The sequence below is a fragment of the Amblyomma maculatum genome, chromosome 1 (assembly GCF_055883805.1).
Source record: "Amblyomma maculatum isolate TAMU_Amacu chromosome 1, ASM5588380v1, whole genome shotgun sequence".
NCBI classification, from domain to species: Eukaryota; Metazoa; Arthropoda; class Arachnida; order Ixodida; family Ixodidae; genus Amblyomma; species Amblyomma maculatum.
Window position 1 is genome coordinate 341,242,201 of NC_139344.1, and position 24,226 is coordinate 341,266,426.

The 24,226-nt window shown below is 47.2% G+C and overlaps 1 protein-coding gene across 1 annotated transcript; it reads right to left on the reverse strand.

Moving 5' to 3' along the window:
• Window positions 1–372: 372 nt before the first annotated feature.
• On the reverse strand, window positions 373–20,939 carry LOC146207595 (cytochrome P450 2J6-like). Its single transcript, XM_084588935.1, has 9 exons — window positions 20,749–20,939; window positions 16,216–16,466; window positions 14,652–14,779; window positions 12,730–12,833; window positions 10,548–10,849; window positions 7,976–8,088; window positions 6,633–6,903; window positions 2,872–3,059; window positions 373–691 (listed from the first exon to the last, which is right to left on the reverse strand). Exons 1-9 carry the CDS (start codon window positions 20,905–20,907, stop codon window positions 432–434), a joined length of 1,776 nt encoding a protein of 591 aa, XP_084445061.1. The 5' UTR covers window positions 20,908–20,939; the 3' UTR covers window positions 373–431.
• Window positions 20,940–24,226: the final 3,287 nt, after the last annotated feature.

The window sequence follows — 24,226 nt, forward strand, 5'->3', positions numbered from 1 at the left end:
TTTGCTTTCGCGCTAATAGAGTGACCGTATCTGTTGGGTCACCATGAGTGATGTTATTGGGGTAGAGGGGTGCCAGTGCGCATGCGCGGAACGCTAACACCGCTTCGGCCTTTTTGATGGAAAACAAGCAAAATAGCGTGGTCCCCAAGCGATGGATTGGGTCGGGCAAGACGATGTCGTTCGGCGAAGTGGCGGACGCTCGCCTTACCGTGTACGTATACTCATCGTTTCCTCTCCACGATGTCTCAAGATCAAGAATATAGCGCAGAGGAAACACCAAGACGAACAGGAACGACGAGGACATGCGCTATATTCGCAACTAAGGTTTACTAAGGCTTTTATGTATAAAACGCATTTTATACATAAAACGTCTCGCGTTCGCTACAAGTGAGTGAGTGACGAACAAATATTTTTATTTGACCAACCCTTATTCATTGTTGGTATGCAGGTACCGATTCAGTGTTCACCCTATCGGTTTTCAGCTGATAAGAAAAATCCTGACGACCGAAAATTTCCCTCGGCCTGAAGACCAACTTCTGCTGCTCGGGCCTTAACGAGATGCCGAGCTTTTCGCCGAAGGCGAGTTCCTGTACACCGGTTGGTGGCTCTACCGTGAAATGCCGCAGGATGGTGGTGAAGAAGATGAACGTTTCAACATTGGCGATTCCTTCTCCAGGGCACGACCGCTTGCCTGTAATGGATGGTCATTACACAGGAGGTGTGTGACACAGTCACAACGCTGTTTATATACCGCCGACAGCTGTATCGGATAATTTGTCAGTGATCTATGGGCTGAATTTAGTGCCAAACCGCCGCGCGTTCACATGCTGGCCTACATACCCTTATTCATCGGCCTCGGTAAAGCGGCCCATGCAGGTCAGAGAGGGGAGCGGTTGAAGATGTTGCATATGTGGACTAAAGGGCTTAGTGGTATACTTCGTGGTAGCTCCTGCAATGTCACGTGGTCTGGTGACATCACACAGCGCGCTGACCAATTAATGCTCGGCCATGTCGCCTGTTCACATACCCAGGGTCATACCCGTGATTTTTCACCCACAACGCCGATGTCACCGCCAGATTTTTGTGGCTAATGAGCTAAACAATAAGAGCGTTTTTAACGCGATATCGTTGAAGATCCCGCTGTGAGCGAAAAATTCCGAGCATGGCACTGGCAGGCAGTAGCTGGAAGCTGGCATGGCTGCACTAACTCGACGTAGGTTGCCCGACAATACGAAAAACGGAATGACAAGCTGCTATAGTGTAAATGTAGAAGACAGCGCTCCTCAAGCACCACGCACTGCGCCTTGGAGCGTTTTTGCCGCGTCAAGCGGGCGTTTTACGCCCGGTGGCGCGCACTCGACGCCCGGCGTCGGAAAAAACGCGCGCCGCCTCCAGTCTGGCCCTACCAAGCAGATATTTGACGCGCGGGCGGCGCGGCGTCCTCCCGCACCGCAAGCTACTGTGGACGCGAGCTAATAGGAGCGCGGAAAAGTAGCATTTCCAGTTTGAGCGACCGCTGTCAACATGGCCGCCCTGGTCGAAGAGGCGTGCGGCAGAAATGTGATTATGTAAAAATAAACGCTTAATCAAGCACGGTATGTCACTTTTTTTTGTGTGTGTGTGTGTGAGTATACGACCTACTCTCGGATCTTAATTTATTTGTTTTCTCCCTGAAGCGAAATGCGTAAAAAAAAAAAAAAAAAAAAAAAAAGAAGAAGAACCGTGCCGCTGGTATCCGAGCGAGCATTCTGAGGTATCGTTCATTCGAGCGAGCCAAATCCTTGTGCAACCTGTGTACGCTTTCTACTTTTAGCGCAGTTGCGTTGGAAATTGGAATGAGCCCTTTCGCGATTTTAACACAAGGGACAACGTTGCCTCTCTCACGTACCTCGCTCTGCGGTAGTTTCCGCTCACTGATGTATTTACTTTCGCACCGAGGGATACGCGGCGCCGTTTCGTCGTTCCATGTATCTCGAACTGGGCGTCGCGTCGACGCGGCAATTTTCGACGCGCGAAAATCGTGGAAAAAAACGCCACATGTATTCCGGCCCTAATTGTCACAGCCAACGAGGCGGCGGTGCTGCCAGGTTCGCGCACTCTTAGAGACACTTCAATAGTTTTGATGAGTTCTCTCGCTACATAATTGGTAACATTCATTGCGCTACTGTTCCTGCTGAGCAAGACGGTAAAATGGTAATTTTCGGTTGCGCAGTCTTTCTGTGAAGCTGCTTTAAGCAAAAAAAAAAAAAAGAAATGCGCTCAATCGAGTAAATTCCTAGACCGCTGTGACGCACCTGCTCCTGGCGACGCTGTAGTCTCAAAGCAGAACAATGAAGATGACGCATGTGCTATGTGGTAACTCCAATGAAACAATTGACCATATTATACTCGAATGTAATGGTATCCATCCGGAAGTTGATGCAGGCGCAATCACTGTTCCTGATGCTCTGGGGTTTAGAGATACCAGTGGCCGGGTAAATAAACCGGCGGTGGAAGCTAGCAAAAAACGACTGGAAGATTGGTGGCTTAAAAGCAGAGAAGTGACATAATGTTAGTAATGTAGAAACAAAAATTAAATACACAGAATGATGGTATAGTTAACCAATCTAAAACAATAATTAAGATATAGGTATAAAAATGAGCCTGATAGCTACTGCTACCACCCCGTTTCAAAGGGGACGCTCCTATATTCCATCCATCCACCCAGGCCTATGTACTCTATCAAGGCGACACAGCATTGTGCGCGTGGAAGCCCCCTCCCGCTACAAAGCCTATAAAATGCCTTCAATCTCCCGAGTAATCTAGGATCAGGGGGAACTAAAGATAGTCAGCTTTTCGTCTTAAGCAGTTTGGTGTGCGAATAATAATCACCGTGTGAGAAGGGGATTAGTCTTTCCGGCTTGCTAGCTCGTGTCCCGTCGTCGCTGAGGAAGCGTTCTGGCCTGAAGACTTCTGGGTCTCCCCAGAAGGAGGCGTCATGAAACACGGACCAAAGCGAGGTGACCACGACGCTGCCTCGAGGGATGACGTAGCGGCCAATCTTCACCTCTTCGCTGGCGCTGCTCCAAAGAAACGAGAATCGCTTATGTTGCATACTTCCACTTCTTCAAAATCGACACAAAGCCGCTTACCATAACTTACCAAAGCGTGTCAGCGAAAGTTTCTTCCGACAGTGAAGAGACCTGCTCGGAAGGCAGGCTCTGAGAACTAGCTATTCTAAGCAGAATAGTGCTTTAATTTATCTGTTTTATGATTACGATTATTTGAATTAAATGACGTAATTTCATTTTGACTACAACATGATAGCTTATTCAGCCGGCTCTATATACAGTCAGATAGAACTTAAGATAGCAGCTGCGAATGCCCTCCGAATTACGCCCTGCAGCCAACGGCGTCTACCGGTTGTCAGGACATCGCAGTTAATCTTATTTCATGGAAGCACTTGCCAGTCACCTGCTATTTCTGTCTAGCAGGCTAAATGTGACGTCATTAGAACCGGTCGTCGGCACCATTAGTTGAAGAGCCTGCTTCAACGGGCATTCGTCGCTGCTTTCTCTAGACGTATCAGACTATATATAGGCGGGGTAAACGACCTCGTTATCAAGCATTTAATCTCCGAGAACCTGAGTATAAAGCTAGAGGAAGACACCACCGATGTGAAAGCCGATGAATACATCCGACATCACCGGGATACGTCTGGTTAAAGCGCTATTTGTGGGTTCACTTCTACAAATTTGTCTAAGAAAATTGAACGCGATGTTCACCTGACACATTGCCCAATGTGAAAAGCCCATACGAAACTGTAGAGCTGGAGTGTATGCATCACATCCCTTTTGGATACGTGGGCGTAGCGTCTATGGACAAAAATCGAAATATCGGCTGTTAAAAGAATTTTCCACGAACTGTCTAATAATCATCATCATCATCATCGCCATCATCATCGTCATCGTCATCGTCATCATCATCGTCATCATCATCATCGGCCTGGCTATACCCACTGCAGGGCGAAGGCCTCTCTCATATTCCTCCAATTAACCTAGTCCTGTGCTAGCTGCATCCATTTGATCAATCACTGCGAACTTCTTAACCTCATCCGCCCACCTAACTTTCTGCAGCCCCCTGCTACGCTTTCCTTTCCTTGGAATCCAGTTTGTTACCCTGAGCTACCATCGGTTATCCTCTCTTTGCACTACATGTCCTGCCCATGCCGATTTCTTGTTCTTGATTTCCAGTAGAATGTCAGTACCTATATTTCTCTGGCCCACTCTGCACGCTTCCTATCTCTTAACGTTACCCTACCATTTTTCGTTCCATAGCCCTCTAAATTGTCATCAACTTAAGTAGAACTCTTCGTTAGCCTCCGCGTTTCAGCCCCATATATAGGTGAGTAAAGGTGTATGCAACAGTTGTATACTTTCCTCTTGACCGAACCGTCTATATCGCCCTATTCTAACCTTATCTGTACTGAACCACGCCTGTGGGCTGTGATGGAGACTGCCATTTGTTTTATGCGCAGTGGGTGGCGCCACTACGACAAAGCGGGCGGTAGACACTTGGGCGTGTTTATGCAGCAACAGAGAGAGAGAGAGAGAGAGAGACGTAGACAGAAAGGACACACACAGCGCTGCGTGCGTGTCTGTTCCATCGTCTCCGTCGCACTACTTATTCAGTATATTTGGTCAGCCACTATAGGACGGCCGCCATATATGGCGCCTGATTTCCGGCTCAAAAGGGAAGTGCCCCAGACACCAAGAAAGAAAACAAAAATACCACCTTGCCCAGTGTATGGGACGGGCCCTTGCTATTCTCGCGTGTTCAATAAACCGGTTATTTCAATGTGTTAAAGAGAACTCAGACGATCCGCAGCATCATTGCCGCGAGGGCGGACCATATCACAAGAGAAAATTACCACAAGGCTCTGAAGTGAGCTGCTGATAATCTCTACGAAACAAAGCGAAGACAAGACACTGGCCCTTCCGGAGAAACCGCGACGAAATGCGAGCAGCAACACATTTCTGAGTTGCTGGCTCGATGAGCTGAACATTGCAGGTGCAGACGATAAGTGACTCATAATGGCGCTTACGAGTGTGCGTTTCAGTGCCGTGTTAAGACCAAATTGTTTGGCTTCGCGAGTACCGTTTGTGAAAGAATCTGGCTCGAAAAAAAGGAAAAGGAACTGTCTATAGAAACAGAAGCCAGAAGATGGTCTGAATATGAGTAAATTGCATGTGAGCGTAAAGAATTAAGTATTCAGTGCCACAAATACGCCTCTACAGATGGCCTTAGCACCGCCCGCAAAGCTTGGTCGTTGACGCACACTAGATGGAACAGTTTGTAGGATAATTGTTGCGCCTCGAACGACGCTAGGCGGGGGGTGATATAGCGGTAAACATTCGATTGTTCAGGTTTTCTTTATTTCAGCCTATTTCAGAAAATCACACTCCCCTGACCTTTATTTAAGTGCAGTTTTGTATCGCCGTATCTTATCTCGTCTCTGTTTTCTACATCATTTCTATTATCATCCCCGCACGAGACATGCAAAGGCACCGCAACCCGCCAGCCGGCTGAAACTACGTTCACGGTAGCAGTATAGTAAAAACAGTCTTCGGTATAAGCGGAAAGGGTGACCGTGCATTGCAGCCCTCGTTTATTACCATGAAAGGACGAGGAGAAGAAGAGTTGCAATGACATCACTCATAACGTCACTGGAATATATACACCATGGCAGCGCACCGTGCTAGGCAGAATCCAGTGACATCGAGCGTGACGCTTTACCTGTAACTCCTCTGACTGCTGCGACAACTAGGCGAATGTATAGCTCTTGTCTTTAAATCAGCCCTCGGTCTAAAACATGTACACATCGCCTGCTACTGTTAGAAATATAATGCTTCGTGACTTTATCAAGAGTTAGGTGGCTTGTGTCGCATGAAGAGATAGTACATAAATCAATTCGTATAATTCCGAAATGTACACATAGTTGTCAACTTATTTACCAAATCGTATAGAGAAATGCATATAGTACCTAAATAGCTCTCACTCCCGTGCTGCATAGCGGTAACCGTCTTGAGGGATTGTTTAATTTTGGTGTTGTTTTCACTGACTCAACGCACAAATATTTCCATTACTGTTTGACGTGCAGTTTGAAATTTCGCTGGATACCGTGCTAGGCACAATAGTGAAAGAGATCTCGTAGCGTCACCCATAACCTCAAGACTGGAATACTTTTCATTTGTTTCAAGGTAGGAGCAATAGACCACAGGTCCGTATTCTAGTCCCACAAGGATGGCCGCACAGCTTAGAAACTTTCATGATTTAAATAGCTCTGAATAGATGAATACGTTTGCAATGAGGAAAATCGTTCGAACATGGCTTAACTGACAAGCATCACTGCCCAAATACAACGCCCTTGTCCGCTCTGCGCACTAAATGCATATCATAAGACATCGTCCTTTTTTCTTTTCACTGCATATCAAAAGGCCTCACTCACTGATTTGCCGTGACCACGTCCTATAATTCAACTGCAACCACTTCCGCACACGTCATCACATTTGTTCGCCTGACCCTCTGTGACGTCCTACTGACAATACGACTGTGAGGAACACTGGTGCACCTTCGCACTCCAACAACCTTACCATCGCATGAAGCCCAGGGGATTCAAGGGAGTGTAGCGCGCACTCTCCCATATGAAGGCCTGCGTGTAGGGCATCAGGCCACGGTCCCTCCAGGACATGCACGAACCGCTGCTTGCACCTTTCCTCTCCATCACGGCGTCGATCTCGGCTTGGATCCGGCTCTGTATCTCTGGCTTGGCGGCGCAAGTCAGCAGCAGCCACTCCAGGGCGGTGCGCACACCTTCGCTCCCAGCGCCCAGGAAGGACGACGCGTTGCTTCTGAGCACGCTACCTGCGATGGAGAACTTCATACCTCCTGCGGCAGCTTGATCCGAGTGGGGATCGGAAAGGGAGCTCTTGTGGGCTGTGTAAAACAACTATACTACTGTCACTTCACCCGGGCATGGACGAAACGGCGCGGAGTGCACGCCGAAGGCCTCCAGTCCTGCCCGGTAGATGGTGGTAAGCCCGGAAGAGTTCTTTTCTTTAATTGCGAGGTCCACAGAGCAAAATCTGGACATTCACGAGTGCACAGGCGCGTTTACACAGTGTAATATGAAATTAATCTTTCAAGGTGTACACAAGAAATGAAGAGAAGCGCGTGCATGTGAAGGAGCGCACGCAAGCTGGAACAGACACGTATGCAGGAACCTAACCGCTGCCTTGCTATATAGTGTACGGTGCGCATAACTGAATACGTAAAATTGATTTGTTTCAAATGAGCCCGCGTATAGGGACAGGACACAAACTATGGACGTGAAAGAGGCATGCTTATGCGAGGAAAATGTCGAAAGCCTCGAAAAATAATTGGAAGCGTGCCATATATAGCACACAACTTGCCTGGGCTTAAGTGGCGATCGTAATGGAAAGCGGAGAGCAGTGATGAGTCAAGATCAGTTCGGCAGTGGTAAATATTCAAGGAGCGAAGGGTACTTTAATTTTAAGAGCCACAGATGGTTGATCCGACAGACATATCTGCCTCATTCAAGGCCACTCTAACGAGGCAGGGAAGACATAAACGAAGGCATCGTTTCGCCATTGACTTCTACGCTAAGAGCACTCCCAAAATGGGGTTCAGACCTTTCATTCCCATCATAACACAACAATCTAACATGTACGGACATGATTCTTTCTTGCACTGTTGCTCTCGGTTTTACGTAGTAAGAAGCAAAAATGTTTATCAGGGGTTTAAATTGTCATACTTCTCGGAAAATATTCATAAACATTCAACCTCACATCGCAAGAACGAGTCAATGGTTCGTGTAGATATGGCTCCGAAAGAGGGCGCATTTCTTTTTTCTCTATAATCAACAGCAAAGAATACCGCTTTAAATGTTGGATGCTGCACACAGCGCTCTGCTTACGCGTGAACGTCGACTTTTCCTGGTCTCTTCTCTTCATCTCCTTGAGGAAGGTGTCGATGAAGTCCCGTACCACGCCTTCCTTGTAGGTTTTCATATGGAAATCGATCATGGCGCTGTTAGGAAGACGAAAAAAAAAAAAGATGTCATAAACATATCCTCTTGGACATGGAGGTGAAGTTCTATCTTAATAATACGAGCTGTCTACTCTTTAGCAATGGAGGACGGCCGAAATTTCTACCCCCCGTGGTTCTTTAACGTGCACTGGCATCGCACAGCGCACGGGCGTTGTTGTTGTTGTTGTTGTGGCTGTAGGATGAAGGAAAAGAAAATGCACGGGCCTGCTACTGGCTCTGTAGCTGAGCCACCTTCGCTGCCTCGTGCGGACAGAAGAGAAAATATAGAAGAAAGGAAAAAGAAGAGGGAGAGAAAGAGGTTCGCCGCAATAACAGCTGTCGTCCACCACCGAAGCAGTGGCGGGTGCAATGACGGCCTACAACAGATAAAATTCGGTGGCTGGCTATCCCCCGCCGCAAGCGGCATTTACCTACCGCCCCAGCCCCGTAGGGCCACGAAGAGCCACCCTTCACCACCTCACTTGCTTTGCGCCTATATCGAAAAGCGGCCGCCGCGTCCTTGACATCGTCAATCGGGCATTCAAGCCACTTAGCCGCCTTGGCGTAGCGCTTTAGAAGTACTCTTACTGGCATTGATTTAAAACAAGTGTTGCTGTTATCTAGTGTAGTTGATGCTCAATGTACGATATGAAGCGGTCACAAAATGCCTCTAAATTACAGCCTTGAACGCACCCTCCTCGGTTTCGGTGCGTAGGCTTCATACTTGCGAGTCACGAAAGGCGTGCGACTGGCTATTTCGACCAGCGGGTGCACACCTATATCGATGTTAACACTTGCAAGAGCACCCCGCACTGGTCCCCTCGAAAGAGACTTGTCGATCTTGGCTGTTTACCGGCAACAAGAAGCCGGATCTGGAACAAACATTCGTTCACTTCAGCAGCGCCGCTATTTGTTCAGCGGTCGCAGTAGCAAAGCTAGAAAATGTTGTAGAATATGCAACTGGCCTGCGATTACTGCTTTTGGACAGCAACAGACGCACATCTGCGACTGTGTGTGCCTTAAATGTAGCGGCCTCTGCTTGAAACCCAAACGACAGCGCTTCCATTTCGCTTCACCGTATTATTTGCAACGAAAGTGCTTTTCTTGCTATTTACACAGTGTCATGAAGTGATCAGTGTTGTAGCACGAGGAGAGAAAGAGAAGGAAGAAGTGCGGGGAAAAAGACGAAGTAAAGGAGCGTAGGAGCGTGTTCGCCTATGTTTCGAGTGTATCTGGCTCGAGGTTTAGTTCTTATTAACCACTCCGGGGTCTCTAAGCCTCAGGAGCGAACCTCCACGTTGCTGCTACGTGTCCACACCACACCAAGAGGAGAGAAGGGTGGGTGTTCCTGGCCCTACGGGGCGGGAACGGTAAGTCAACGCCGCTTGCCGCGGGGCCGGGCTAGCCAGTCACCAAATTATCTGTTGTAGGACGTCACTGCACCCGCCACCGCTTCGGTGATGGACGACGGCTGCTGTTGCGGCGCGCGTATTTCTCTCCCTCTTCATTTTCTTTCTTCTCTATTTCTCTTCTGTCCGCGCGAGGCAGCGGAGGTGGCTCAGCTACAGAGGCATAGCAGGCCCGTGCATTTTCTTTTCCTTCTTCCTGCAGCCACAACAGGAACAACACACCAACATCAGCGTCTGCGCAGTCGACATCACGACACCGGATCCGGCGACGCGGACCGAAAGGCGGATGACGGAGATCCGACAATAGTCTCTTCTCAGACCATCAATGCCTCTTTCGATAACTTACTTTGTCGATCAGGTACGCCGCGGTGAACATCGAGAAATCAAGCCTCTTATGAAGCTATATATAGTGTACTGCGCGATGTAAATGTACGCTAAGGAACCCCAGGTGGTCGAAACTATCCGTATACCTTCCACTACGGTGTCCCCCATAGCTGGAGTTTGATTGGGACGTTAAGCCTCGTAAGCCATAAACCTTCAAAAATCAGAAGGTCGCGAACTGTGTTGTTCTTAAAAACACGAATAGTTAATGGCGTTTCGTCCTAGACGTTTGACTTGCAATAACTGCCATTTGAGAAGTCGTGGTGACTCTAACACCTAGCCCATTGCGTGTACCTGTGCAGTGATCATCCATATATAAGGCGAACTTGAAAGTGACAGAACGCTAACTCGAGAGAAGAAAAAGTATCCTTGACGTTTTTTATTTGCTTTTTGAGACAGTGTGAAAGGGTTTTAATTTTATGCATTCTTAATGCGGGAACAATACCGCCGGGATTACTGGATTTTGCTCCTATGAAAAAGTTGCACTGAAAGCCTGAAATAGGCCTCCTTCATCCTAATATAACCATAAGGCAATAATGCTTAAGCTAAGCATAAAATTAACTAAACGAGTCCTAAATAATGCAGTGTCATGCCGTACATCCGTGTTTATATATAGTCAAACTAAACCGCCACGTGATTTTTTTTTTTTTTTGACATCCTGCCACTCACTCAGAGAAACAATCCCTGCGGGCAAGAGCGTCCCTCAGCTTCCCATGTGGTCCCAGGCGGAAAAAGACCCGCAGTTTGCGAAGCCAGGGCACGAAGTTGAGAGCGGATACTTGAGCGACCAGCGTTGCCACGAGGTCGACCAACTCGTCCAGTACAGCGCGTTCGGGGTCGTCGTAGGCAAGCCGCCGACCAAACACCACAGCCGTGATTACGTTGGACGTGCTGGGCGTCAGCACTGACGCGGGATATACGGGTTCACCATTGAGTGACGCCAGCTGGCGCAGGAGATGTGACAGCTCTTCCTGCGGTGGTGTGGATATCGGCATGGATGAAAGCTGCCCAACAAACGGTATGGAGATAGGCGGTCCTGCATGATCAAGCTCACGCACAGGTACACATGCACGTGCACACGCACATACACATATATAGCAGAGAAGAGACATATGGCGGAGCTCTAAAAAAGACAAAGCTAGAACAGCCTGCTCTAGTATGTCTAATAGGCTTAAATCTAGTGTAAAATAAATGTTAGTGTGAACTAAGAAAACATGGAGGAAGGAAAGAATTAAAGGCCGTTACGTTATTTTTTTTTTTTTTTTTTTTTATCGCTTGGGTCCAACCACTCGCGTCATTCAGAGGTAGGAATGGGGAGGAAGCCTCGCCAAAACAGAATTCCACATAAAGGCAACACGTGGTCTTTTCCCCTCTGTGTTCAAATTTTCTTCGATAACTTCCAGTCGAGTCCTACAATTTATGAACTTCCTTTTGTAAATCGCGGTCACGGGTTCGACCCCGGCGTCGAGTGTTTCAATGAGGCCAAACGCAAGAACGTCCGAGTGTTGCGTGATTTGGCACACGTTGAAGAAACCCGAGGGATCTAATCTCACTCGGGACACTCCGCTGTGGCTTCATAGCCTAGGTGCCACTTCGGGACGTTAGACCCTAGTGTTCACAGTTGAATTTCTTTCCAGTTTTTACAGTTGAATTTCTTTCCAGTTTTTACAGTTGAATTTCTTTCCAGTTTTTACAGTTGAATTTCTTTCCAGTTTTTACAGTTGAATTTCTTTCCAGTTTTTACAGTTGAATTTCTTTCCAGTTTTTACAGTTGAATTTCTTTCCAGTTTTTACAGTTGAATTTCTTTCCAGTTTTTACAGTTGAATTTCTTTCCAGTTTTTACAGTTGAATTTCTTTCCAGTTTTTACAGTTGAATTTCTTTCCAGTTTTTACAGTTGAATTTCTTTCCAGTTTTTACAGTTGAATTTCTTTCCAGTTCTTACAGTTGAATTTCTTTCCAGTATGTGCGCAGCTGTGAATTCACTGCAGCTGTAATCAGAAATATGCTTAATCAAAACTTGTTGACGGACTAGTTGGTGCAATACGTAACACATTATAGTTGCGAGAAATGTGAGCGTGTGTGTGAGAGAGTGAGTGAGAGAGTGAGAGAGTGTGTGAGAGAGAGAGCGAGAGAGTGAGAGAGAGAGCGAGAGAGTGAGAGAGAGAGCGAGAGAGTGAGAGAGTGAGTGAGAGAGAGAGCGTGTGTGTGAGAGAGAGAGCGAGAGAGCGAGAGAGCGAGCGAGCGAGCGAGCGAGCGAGCGAGCGTGTGTGTGTGTGTGTGTGTGTGTGTGTGTGTGTGTGTGTGTGTGTGTGTGTGTGTGTGTGTGTGTGTGTGTGTGTGTGTGTGTGTGTGTGTGTGTGTGTGTGTGTGTGTGTGTGTGTGTGTGTGTGTGTGTGTGTGTGTGTGTGTGTGTGTGTGTGTGTGTGTGTGTGTGTGTGTGTGTGTGTGTGTGTGTGTGTGTGTGTGTGTGTGTGTGTGTGTGTGTGTGTGTGTGTGTGTGTGTGTGTGTGTGTGTGTGTGTGTGTGTGTGTGTGTGTGTGTGTGTGTGTGTGTGTGTGTGTGTGTGTGTGTGTGTGTGTGTGTGTGTGTGTGTGTGTGTGTGTGTGTGTGTGTGTGTGTGTGTGTGTGTGTGTGTGTGTGTGTGTGTGTGTGTGTGTGTGTGTGTGTGTGTGTGTGTGTGTGTGTGTGTGTGTGTGTGTGTGTGTGTGTGTGTGTGTGTGTGTGTGTGTTCGCGGAACCGCTATGTTAAGTAATCGTAAACTCTTCATAAAGCAGCCATGGACTGCGATTTCGTCGACAGTATCATAAAAGCGCCGGAAATGAACATAAATGATTATGTTGTCTCCTACGTGAATGGACGTCTCCAAATACGTGCTGCTGACGAGTTCCTTGAATGTCTTCATCGAAAACCGGCGTTGCTCCCTCCAAGGTGGTCCGTTCTGCACTATCATGCCTGGAGAAACATGGAGCAAGCGCTGCTTATACCCTTTATTATTGTCGCGATGTATTGATACAACGTTATTTGAAACAAAACGATAAAGAACACGGCTTCACTTTTTTTGTACACATGCAAGCGCATACTTTTCGATAAGTGCGTATAGGTCACTCTTTGTTGTCTGCTTGGAGACGAATGAGGCTTAGTCAAAACTTCTGCGTCATTTCTGCCTGCAGTCAGCCGATGTGCGCAGTTCTTCACCTTCGAAGGGCTGGGCGTCAGATGTGATTTTATCGGCTTAAATGGTGAAAAACTCTATTCTAATTATATTGTCTACAGTAATAGTGATATGCACATGCAGTCCGAGGAAAAGGGTAATAACATTTTTTTTTCTTTTAGTGAAGTGCTCGCATTTCGAATATTTTTCGCACAATGTGCCCCTTCGTGCGCGATAGGGCGTGGGACTCGTTCAGCCAAAAAGCCGTCGTGTATCCCAGAATCGAAAACCATAACGCAGAAGCATTTCAGAAAAAAATACGGATTTTAATAAAATACATTTCTCGCATTAATGTTCTGTACCCAGACCCCATACTCGACAGGTGGACACGCAACACATAGGCCACGAAAAGTTGTTGCAACCACGTGTAGTAGAGGGGCACCTGTATCCCATCTCAGAAGCTTTTTGGAGCACCCCTAAAGGAAGGAGCTACCTGGCACAATCAGGATTATGTGCACTATAATAGCTAATTGTGCTCCAACGCACCTCTCGCCCCTTCGTGGTATAATAGGTAATCGCGCTCCCACTGTCGCCCCCGCCAATCCGAGGGAAAGATGCGCGTAGGAGCAGAGTTGTCTATTATAGTGCGGATGATCCTGATTGGGCCAAGTCGCAGCTGCCTTCCGCAGTGCTGCAAACAGCTTCTGACACGGTGTGTTTGGGATGTGCGCTGACGTAATAGGTATTAATTGTGTATATAATGTATATTATTTAAATAAAAAATTAAAAAATTGCAGAATGGAAAAGCACAATCCCGTTACCCCACAAGTTATTTCATATGCAAGTGAAAACTCTCGCGATTTCAGCAGCGGCGACGCGAAAGCGTTTTGAGCTGTCACGGTGGCCCCAGCGGCTAGAGCGACGCAGTTCCTTCAAGTTGGAAATTTTTCGCTCTGTCGCTGCCGCTCGTCGCTGAGTTCGCTCAATCGCTTTCATGTGAACCGCCTTTAAGGCGAACTTTAGGCGTATTTCCAATTTATTCCTATAGCATTTCTTGTATCGTTAATAAATTCCTTGACCTATATACAACTGCGTAGTTCAGTTACTGACGAGAAACATCTAGTTCAGGTTGGCACGCACAACAGGAATCATACCAACCAGCCCCGAGGAATAAAATTTGTACGGTTTGGTACAAACGTTATATGTACTTAATACTTGTGTACTTTATACATATGAGGGATTATCTCTTAATTGCAATCTGTTTTAGGACGTTTATGATTGCCCTGCATCAAAGCACGTCATCACAGGCACCCTGTGAAATCAGAAAACTAATTTGAAAATACTAGTTTCATGTATTCCCACTTAAGCTAAGCCTACCCCCCCCCCCCCCCCCCCCCCTCAGTGTACTGCGGCATCTGCGAGCCCCATTTTGTAAACACGGCGTTGGCCTCAGGAGGTTCTTCAAGACTCAGCCGCCTTCCCTCCTCCGACCGCACCTAAGTCCATACCTGCTGCAGCAGTCACTGCACTATACTATACAAGCAGTCAACTGTTGCTCGTTCTCAGGGAGCTCTCTTATGTACCTCAACACGCATACGTGCTGATGCACATGTGCTTACTTTTCGCGCCCTCGTCGACGTTGAGAGGGAACTCTTCGGGTCGGCCGAGCAGGGCATCTTGTGAGAGGGCCTCCTTCACAGAAGAGAAGTCGCACAGGAACACCACGTACCGGCGGCCGAGCTGAAGCCTGCGTCCATACATTGCCATATGGTCATTGTTTTTTTTTACTTATGATGATGATGATGGCAGTGATAGTTCCAGAGAAAAAGTAGCAACGTAGTATTTCCGGTGCAGTTCACATCAGCCTTGTCTCCTGCGTTGAGCCTCACAAGGGATAACCTCATTACCTAAGCGCGTCATTCAGTTCTGCCGTTGCTTTCACAGAACATAGATTTCTCATATTATCTAACTTACGTGTAACCATTGCCGAGCATATTCTTACAGAATCTAGGTCTTATCTTTCAACCCACCCAAATGTGCGGGAAGCAGTGATTCCATCTCTGAAAACAAACCTTTTAATGTTCAAATAATGAAGCATGGAACCAAACTCTTTTTATCACTAGTGCTCCATGTATACATAGCAGAAATGTAAAAAACAACGAGAAACTAATTATTTAGACATAGTTACTGCGTAATTGCAATCAAACATGTTAATGGTTAGTGTTTGGTGCAAAAAGCATTACGCTTATCTATTCATGAGTTCATAAAAGTGATAAAGCTGCGCTCAAAACTAATTAACCTAACGAGGGTCAGAAAGCGCAACAGCTGTGACCTATCAGTTCAGCAATACAGCCATAGAATTTTGGGCTGTTCTGTCGTTATTAGGCTTTGGCAAGCTGTTATCTTCCAATAACCCGCCTGCACATCCGGTGACTGGCACTTTGTATTTGCTTTGACAAATATGTTGTCAACGGGAGTTCTGCAATGATGTACAGATTTGACATACCTCGATCAGCATGCATAAATGAAAACTGCGCTTGTACGTGGCACTCCAGATATTACAGAATAGAAAATAAACGATGAGGTTATTCGCTCCCACACATGGCAAAGCAAACACAATGATAGTTTGTCCAAGGTAGGAAACCGCGTCTAGTTCCGGTTTCAACTATTAAGGCGAAAACCTGTAATGGCTCATCGTTGTCAGCAAATGTGTCACGCTTTAGCGACGGCTCTGATCCTTAAAAAATAAATTAATAATCCTTGCCTCCCAGGGGGAACCGAACTTCCATCCCTTGCATCCCCAGCCCAGCGCTTTACCACTGCAACACGCCTTTTATTTCTTTGACAAATATATAATCAGATTTTACACATAAAGAACATTACTCCACAAACACACAACGAAATCACGTGGTTTTACCACTGCGCCACGCCCCGGAACATGAAACGCTCTTTATAATTCCCCTTGTCTACAGTGAGAATGATAGCGAGATTCCGCGAGGGACAGGTACTGCGTCTTTCCTAAGGGAAACTGATTTTTATGAAGGAATGACTCCGAGTCCCTGTTCACGCATACGGCTGAATTGTCTAAACCGCCGCCAACTGGAAGTACTCCTTTTTCGCAGATGGCGATTCGAATTGCGCTCAAAGACGAAGGTTTTTCACAACAAGCGGTTCAGAACGCACCCGAACATGTCACCGTACTTCTGCCTCAGGCGTTCTATGCCCCGGTGTCCGTCCTTGGGCATAAAGGGTAGGTATCCGAGCAACGGCAACCCACGGGGCCCTGGAGGAAGGTCCCTTCGCCTGCTCCATAGCACCAAGTCCCACAGGCAGCCGACAAGGGTCGACAGAAGCCCAACCACCAGACTCGTGTAAATGCACTTCCAAAGCACCTCCAGCATGCTGGCCGCTTGCTCGCCTTGGCCTAGCTCGGCCTGAAAACAAGAACATTCGTTTAGACTGTTCCAGCAACAGGGATCCTTCGGCATAAATTGCTTCCCTAAAAAATGTGCTACATGTCTACGCAAGTCATTCTGTTGTGACAACTGACGGCTCCTCCTTAAACCTTACTCGGCAAGGAGTTAGGAAAGAGCGGGACAACAAATCACTAAAAGGAAATAAAGGAAATGCAAAAAAAAAATTGATGGTGCAATGATGTCAAATAGAAGAATGTTGAATTTACTGCTTGATGAGAACTACTTGTTCGTAACTCAAGTGCACTACACCTCTGCGTTTGCATCGAAATCTTGTGGCACTCTGTTCACATTTCTAAACCGCAAGAGATTGAGGGTGCCCAGAAAACATATGGGGCGCTTCAACGTCGAAGTTTTGCAGTTGAATATTTTCAAAGCAGCATAAGACAGGTCACAAGGCTGACGTATATGACGAAACAGTTCCCTTGCAGAGACAACTGGCACCAAGATTCAACGGAGATATTCTGTACAGAGGATAATTTTCAAGTGACTTTTTTTCAGTGATTTTTCAGGTAGCAACATTCAGTGGTCAGAAAGACATCCCCGAGACATCGGCAAAGCGCTAAGAGGAAAGCTTGTACCGAGTGGCAGTGAGTACTCTAGTGAGGCATTCTCTCAACGACTGCTCCATCCCATGACAATGGAAATTTGGATCTGTACAAATATTCCACGTTGGCTATATTGAAGTACATGCATGGAGGAAGGAAACAACTTAGGAGAGGCCCTTGCCATTCCCAATGCATTGGAGAAAGTGTGGCGGAAGTGACGTCAAAATTTAGGGTTAGCCAAGTCGGGCCATTAGCATTAGTGTTTTTTCGACAGACTGATCAGGAGATGCCTTGCGTAGTGCTGACTTCAACGTTTGCGCAAAACGTTCTTCCAGACCATTTGGGCTTGGCTGGTAAGGGGCGCTCACGACATGCCTGGCTCCAATGTCCCGCATGAATGCCTTGAACTCATCGGAAACCAGTTGTGGCCCATGCATTGTCAGACACTACCGTCTCCGGTATTCCGAATCTGCAGAAAAAGTTCACGTAAGCAATCAACAGTACGTTCGGACATTGTGCTCCGCATGACAAACACTTCCGGCCATTTTGAGTGGACATCTACAATCACTATAAATATTGTTCCTCGGAAAGGCCCCGCGAAGTCTAGATGAATACGCCTCCACGGAGCGGTCGACCATGCTCAAGGATGCAGAGGTGCCTTACATGGATAATTCCGTTGTTCCTGGCACGCTTGGCAACTTCGTACCTTTGTTTCCAAGTCAGCATCAATTGACGGCCGCCATACGTAACTGCGAGCCAATTCCTTGTTCCGCACGATACCGGGATGACCTAGGCCCTGTTCTTCGAGCACTGACTCTAGTAGGGAAGATGGGATCACAAATCTCATTCTATACATGAGGCACCCTTGATGCACACTGAGCTGCAGCTGTCTGTCAAAAAAATTGCTTTAGACACGCATCTGTAAGTGCAGTGGCCAGCCTATAAGTGTATACTGGAGCACTTTGCTCCACCGGATTACGTGATGCAGCTCGCGCGATCTCTTTGGCAGATACAAGCATCGACTCCAGGCTCAACGCATAGAACGATTCCTCGCCTTCGGACGTGCCGTCTTCCTGGCTGTGAAGAGGGAACCTTGAAAAAAAATTCTGCTTCTGCGTTGTCACTGGACTTTTTGTACACGAGCGAGTATTTGTAAGCAGACAAAGTGACAGCCCATCGCTGTAAACGTGCTGCCGGAATAGGTGGAATGTCTGCCGTTTGCTCCAGTATCGTTTGTAACGGCTTGTCGTAATCAACGTGAAACATCTTCCATAGATGTAGAAATGAAATTTTTTGTTGGCAAAAATAATGGCAAGCGCTTCCTTTTCTAGCTGACTGTACTTTTTGTCGGAGTCAGTTAATGTGCGCGACGCAAAAGCGACCGGGCGGGAGCTTCCATTTCTGCAACATGGGGAAGTACTGCCCCCACGCCGTACTGGGAAGCGTCACATGCCAATTGCAAAGGTTTATCTGGGTCGTAATGCGCCAGCACAGAGGATGACGTCAACACGTTCTTGATTCCCTCGAATGCCACTTGACACGATTCATCCTAACGCCATGGCTGGCCGCAACGCAGCAGTTTGTAAAGAGGGCTAGCAAGAGTGGACAATCGTGGAACAAACTTTCCGCAGTAATTCACGGTGCCCAGAAACGACTGCAGCTGCTGCTTGCAAGTGGGCGCAGAAGCTTTTACTAGCGCTTCTATCTTCTCGGGCGTTGTGCTGACCCCTGCTGCGCTGATAACATGACCCAGATACCGCAGTTATTTTTGAAAGAACGAACACTTTTCTTTCTTTACTCGAACCCCGCGCTTCGTCAACCGCTTTAGGACCGCTTCAAGATTGGGAAAATGCTCATCCGGCATCCTGCCTGTGATGAGAACATATCCAAATAGCAGCTGACACCTTTCATGTCTTTCAACATTGTGTCCATAATTCTTTGAAAAAATGGAAGGCGCCGAAGAAACCCCGAACGGCAGCCTGTTTACGACAAAAAGTCCTTTCTAGGTATTTAGAGTTGAGTATTTTCTTCAGGACTTTGGCATTACTACCTGCTGATACGCTCGGTTGAGGTCAATCTTAGAAAACTCCTGGCCCCCTGCGAGCGCTGCAAACAACTCGTAGACTCTCAGGAGTGGGTACCGGTCAGTTTCAAGACAAGGATTTAGGGTAGACTTGTACCGGTACCGGTCAGTTTCAAGACAAGAATTTAGGGTAGCATAGCCTTATGCTACCGTCCTTCTTTACTACTGGTACCACCTGTGTGGCATAGTCACTCGTCGCGACTTGTGAAATTACTCCTATGCCTTCGAACTTCTAAAGCTCCGCCTCGACTGCAGGTTGCAATGCAAAGGGCACACTTTTTGCCTTCAGAAATTTCGGCACGCTATCTTCCTTTAGTGCCAATTCCGCTCTTTCTCCTGCAATTGTCCCCAGTTCGTCCTTAAACAAACTCTGGTACCTGTCTAGAAGCGTACACAATCTGCCGTCGTTTGACTTGAACATGCAGAAACATCTGACCTGAAAATGGCGCTGAGCTCAAAGATACGGCTCCAGTCGAGTCGGATGACTTGCAACCATTGTCGACCAAGCAGAGGGAGTCCCTTTTCTCTCGTGATGTAAAGAGGCAGCTGGACCCTCCGTACTGTACGGCAAGGTGAGCAACTCCGACAGGCTGAACGATGGCTCCCTGGAACGCCTTTAGCTTGAGCGTCGTTGACACGACCTTAATCGAGGGAAACATCTGATGAAACTGATGCAAAGACATGACGGACATAGTAGCCCCAGTATCCAGCTCCATTTTTTCGATGGAGGTGAAAAGCTAGGCGCCCGCGTACTGTGCGATGTCAGTGCACGTTAAAGAACCCCAGGTGGTCGAAATTTCCGGAGTCCTCCGCAACGACGTCTCTCATAGCCTGAGACGCTTTGGGACGTTAAACCCCACCAAACCAACCAAACCATTTCCAAAGGTACACCTTGCACGTGCATCAAACCTTTTATCGGGTCCAGGCCAGGCGAAACAATTTCCTTCATGTTAACAGACGCTTGACCGGGAATTAACACCTTCACTGAGCTCCGCCGCTCTCGCTTTGGCTTTCGCTGCTTACTAGCAATTGGCACACTCTTTGAATGTGTCCTTTCTTATCATATTTGAAACAGGTGTCTGCGATGTGCGGGCACGAACGGCTTGCATGCTTCGCAGACCCGCAGCGATAACAATTCCGCTGCGTCATACCACTTTCCCCACCCGTTTTGACCTTGTGAACGTCCGGTACGCTCATATCAGAGGCGTGCGCTTCTGCCACGCTCCTTTTCGCCGCTTCCATGGCTAGCGCTCGTTCCACAGCTTTCTGGAAAGTTAGCTTGTTATCCTCCGTGAATAACATACGCTGTATGTCTTCTCTGCTCAAACCGCAGACGAAACGGTCCCGCAAAGACTGATCTAGAGCCGCCTCAAATTCGCATGTCTGCGCCAACTTGCGCAACTGAGCTACATATTCTGAAATGGACTCAGTCTCGAGCTGCGCTCTTCTGTAAAACTTTGCGCGTTCGCTAATTACCGACGGCTTTGGTGACAAGTGGTCACCTAGAAGCTTCTTTAACACGTCGAATCTTTTAGCTGACGGCAATTCCGGTGCGGTCCACGACTTGAGATCTGTACGTCTTTGGGCCTACGAGACTCAAAAAAGCATGCACCTTGTCGTCCTCGGGGATACGGTTGACCAAAAGAAACGACGTCAACCGTTCCTCGTACGACGGCCAGTTGCTCGTAGACTCGTTGAAAGGCTCGATATGTCCCAGTCGACCGAAGACTTGCGTCACTGAACCCTCCGCTGCCGGATCATTCGTTGCCATGTTGGCTTGCCGAAAAACTGGTCAGGATCCCATCCTCGTCGCCAATGTCGTGTTTTGTCAGGGAACAGCAGACGAAGGCCCGGTGGGTTGGTAACCGAACGTAGTTTAGTCCATCACAGCTTGCTGTGGAATGCCGCCTGGTGCCCGAACGGCGTGGCTTATCTGATAACCAACTCTCGCGATAATCGCGCCACCGCTATCGCTATAGCCGCGATCACACAACAAGTGGTCTAAGAAGTCTTTATTTGCTCTCCAGTTAAGCACGTTATTGGGGTTATTGGCACCTTATTGAACAGTTTTAGCGTTTGTTTGTTTTTTCACTCAGTGTCATCGGAAGTAATAATGCTTCATTTTCTGCTATCCATTTTATTGAGCCTTCAAATCGATATCAAACGTGCTGCTGCACAAAAGAGCCTATCATTTATTTCAGAATTTATTTCACTGCTATGCGCCACAGAAGTTATATCCTGAACACAGTAGGTGCCTGAAGTAAAGAGTGAATGCGCCTGTGGTGCACTTTCCAAGGTCAACAGCTGCGCGAGCAGCAACCTTCTCTTTTTAACGCGCAGTACTGACGTATACAGAAAAACAGACCACATCTGTCGGTGCAAATGGAAGCAGGAGCAAGGTTTTCCTTTTTTACAGTCCCGAACGACCGCATGCCGTATTCGCTCCAGCCGTCGCAACTTACTATAGGCCTGTATACATGGACTCCACAGAGTCGGGTCGAGTAATACCCCAGTCACACGGTCATTTTCAAAGGCGATTGAGTTGATAGCCTTCGAGATTTTCAATCGCGATCGAACTCGAAGGAGTTGTGCCGCTGCTACACGGCAAAACTCGAAGGCTATTGAAATAGTTCTGGTGTTTGGCGCCAAACTTTTATGGCGCCACTATCGTTGCTTTCGGTTTTGCTTAAAGAACTAAAATAGATTTATAAATGCAAAATAAAATATAACTGTTATCTTTTTTTAGTAACTGCAGGTGTTTAGTTGTTATTCAATAACTTTTTTTTTTTAACGCGTTGGCGTTCATACCATACCTTGTTCATACGACTGTGCTTTTCATTGTGTTTGTTTTTCTCGGCGGCGCTTGCTACAATAGTCGAGATTACATAAATAATACGCCTAAAAAAAGAGCGATGCTATTTTAAAATTATTACGGGTATTAATATTTTACCGCGTAAATTAAAGATATAAAATAATAACGTTTGTTAACGTTTTTGTACCGTAAAAGGCGCTGTGCAAGTGTGTGCATGACGCTCCTCGGGTCAACGCTAGCAACCTTGCGCGATGTTCGAAGGCCTTCGAGATCTCGATAGAGTTCTAAGCTGTTCCGTTGACTCGATAGACTATCGACTCAATGGCCATTGAAAACGCCCGTGCGGCAGCTTTCGAAGGCCTTCAAGTCGATAGGAAGTCGGTTCGAGGACCTTCGAAATGCCCGTGTGACAGCGGTATAAGCCTGTCGAGTAAAAAAACAGTTGTCGGGTTCATGTATACGCAGTCGGGTCGAGTAAAATAGCCGCGGAGCGGGTCGCGTTAACTCGCTTGCAGGGGGTAGGTTAACTCGCTTGACCCGCTTGTCTAAAAGCATGCAGATGCTGTCGAGTCAGGGAGTAGAGTTATGGCGAACTCTGGGATTAAAAAGCAACCGGAGCGGCGAGGAGCGTCAGCGAAGTTGAATGCTTTTTAGTCCTCATCAACGATAAAAAATAATAATCGAAGCTCTCGATAGTAAAAGGCAACGGAATCAAATACGATTAAGAAACTTGCACAATAACTTCAAATCTCGACGCTACGCGCCGCTGCGATACTTACTCGCTAGAAAGCGAGTTCATGTAGACACCAGTCGGGTCGAGTAATGGTGACCTCGCTTACCCGACTCGGTGCTGTCGAATCCATGTATACAGGGCTTATCACCCTTTGTGGCTTTACCACTCGTGAGGCTTTGACTCAGTGTGTACATTTCCACCACGCGACAATGAAGCTTCTGTGGCGACGGTGGAAAATGTTATTAAAGTGGACCTTAGATGTAATATCCTAGTGTAGTAATTGGATTGCCCTTGGATGTGCGCCTACGCATATTTGGCTGCTGGACCCCGGTAATGAAGCACGAACAGTTGCAAGCAATAGTAGTCTTGAACGCCCATCCGAAACTAGTTATATAGAACAAACTGTCCACTGGTACCGTCAGGGCGCCGCTGTAGCCGAGCAGTGACGCTTAACGATACCAAGCTATACCATTTCGACCCTGAAGATTTGACTAGTGGGGGCGGGAAACGGGTAGCGGAATTACTATGGAGAGGCGCGTGCAGGCAGCAGCGGCCGACGTAGATTTCCACCAGCTGCACCGAAATGTCAGTGTAGAAGAAAACAGCGTCAAAAATTTTAAAGGTTCACTATCCATAAACCAAGTTCCACGAGTGGCTGCTGCCGCTTCGGTCTTGGCTCACTTCCACACCTGGTAAGCTTCTCGGAAACCGGGGCTAGTCGGGGTCTGCGTTGTTCGATTGCTCGGCAGCCTGTCTGGCAAGGCTGCGGTATTCGTGTTAGCTAGATGACGTATAAATATGAAGTACTTATTTAGCTAGGTTGTAGGAGCAGCGCAAATAGATCTTTATGAAGACGACGATGTACAATGCACAGCGCAAGAATGTGTTGCAGTTTTACACGAGGCGTGTATTTCCCCTGGCACACAAGACACCGAGTCTTTAAGGTTTGTCGTAGACCTTTTCGGGATAGGAGATTCTAGGACAGTACTGGATATGCTTGAATGCTTCTGAACTGTACTTACTGACGATTCGAAGTTGTCAGTTGTCGGAACCGCTTTTTTTAAGCCACACTGGTGGACATCAAAAAGTTGCAGCAGGGTTCGAGGACAAACTTTAATATTCATGAGACAAAGATTTAGCCAGATCCGAAAGGTTTTTCAGCTGATGACTACTAGGGGAGCTTGGCGGGTTTCACGACTTTAGGAATGGCATAATAATTGATTTTTTCCAACTCGTCGGTATTGGATAACAGCCTTGTTGTGAAAATGGTGCGTTAAAGCACGGCACGCAAGGAAATACCAATAAAGAACGACTGTTCTAGCTTAGTATCTGAATATTTATGTATAAGCATACAGGCATGCTTTCAATTGCAATGCTCTTTTTTTTTTTTTTTTACATTTTTTAGTTGCGAACACGTCAATTTCCTAAGATGAATTGAGGCTTTTTATGGCTGAGCGAGGAGGGGAGCCACAAAAAACAAACATAGCGGCTGGACCCGTAGACGCATTTAGGCACGATGAATTTTCGCTGTTCATTTTAGGTCAG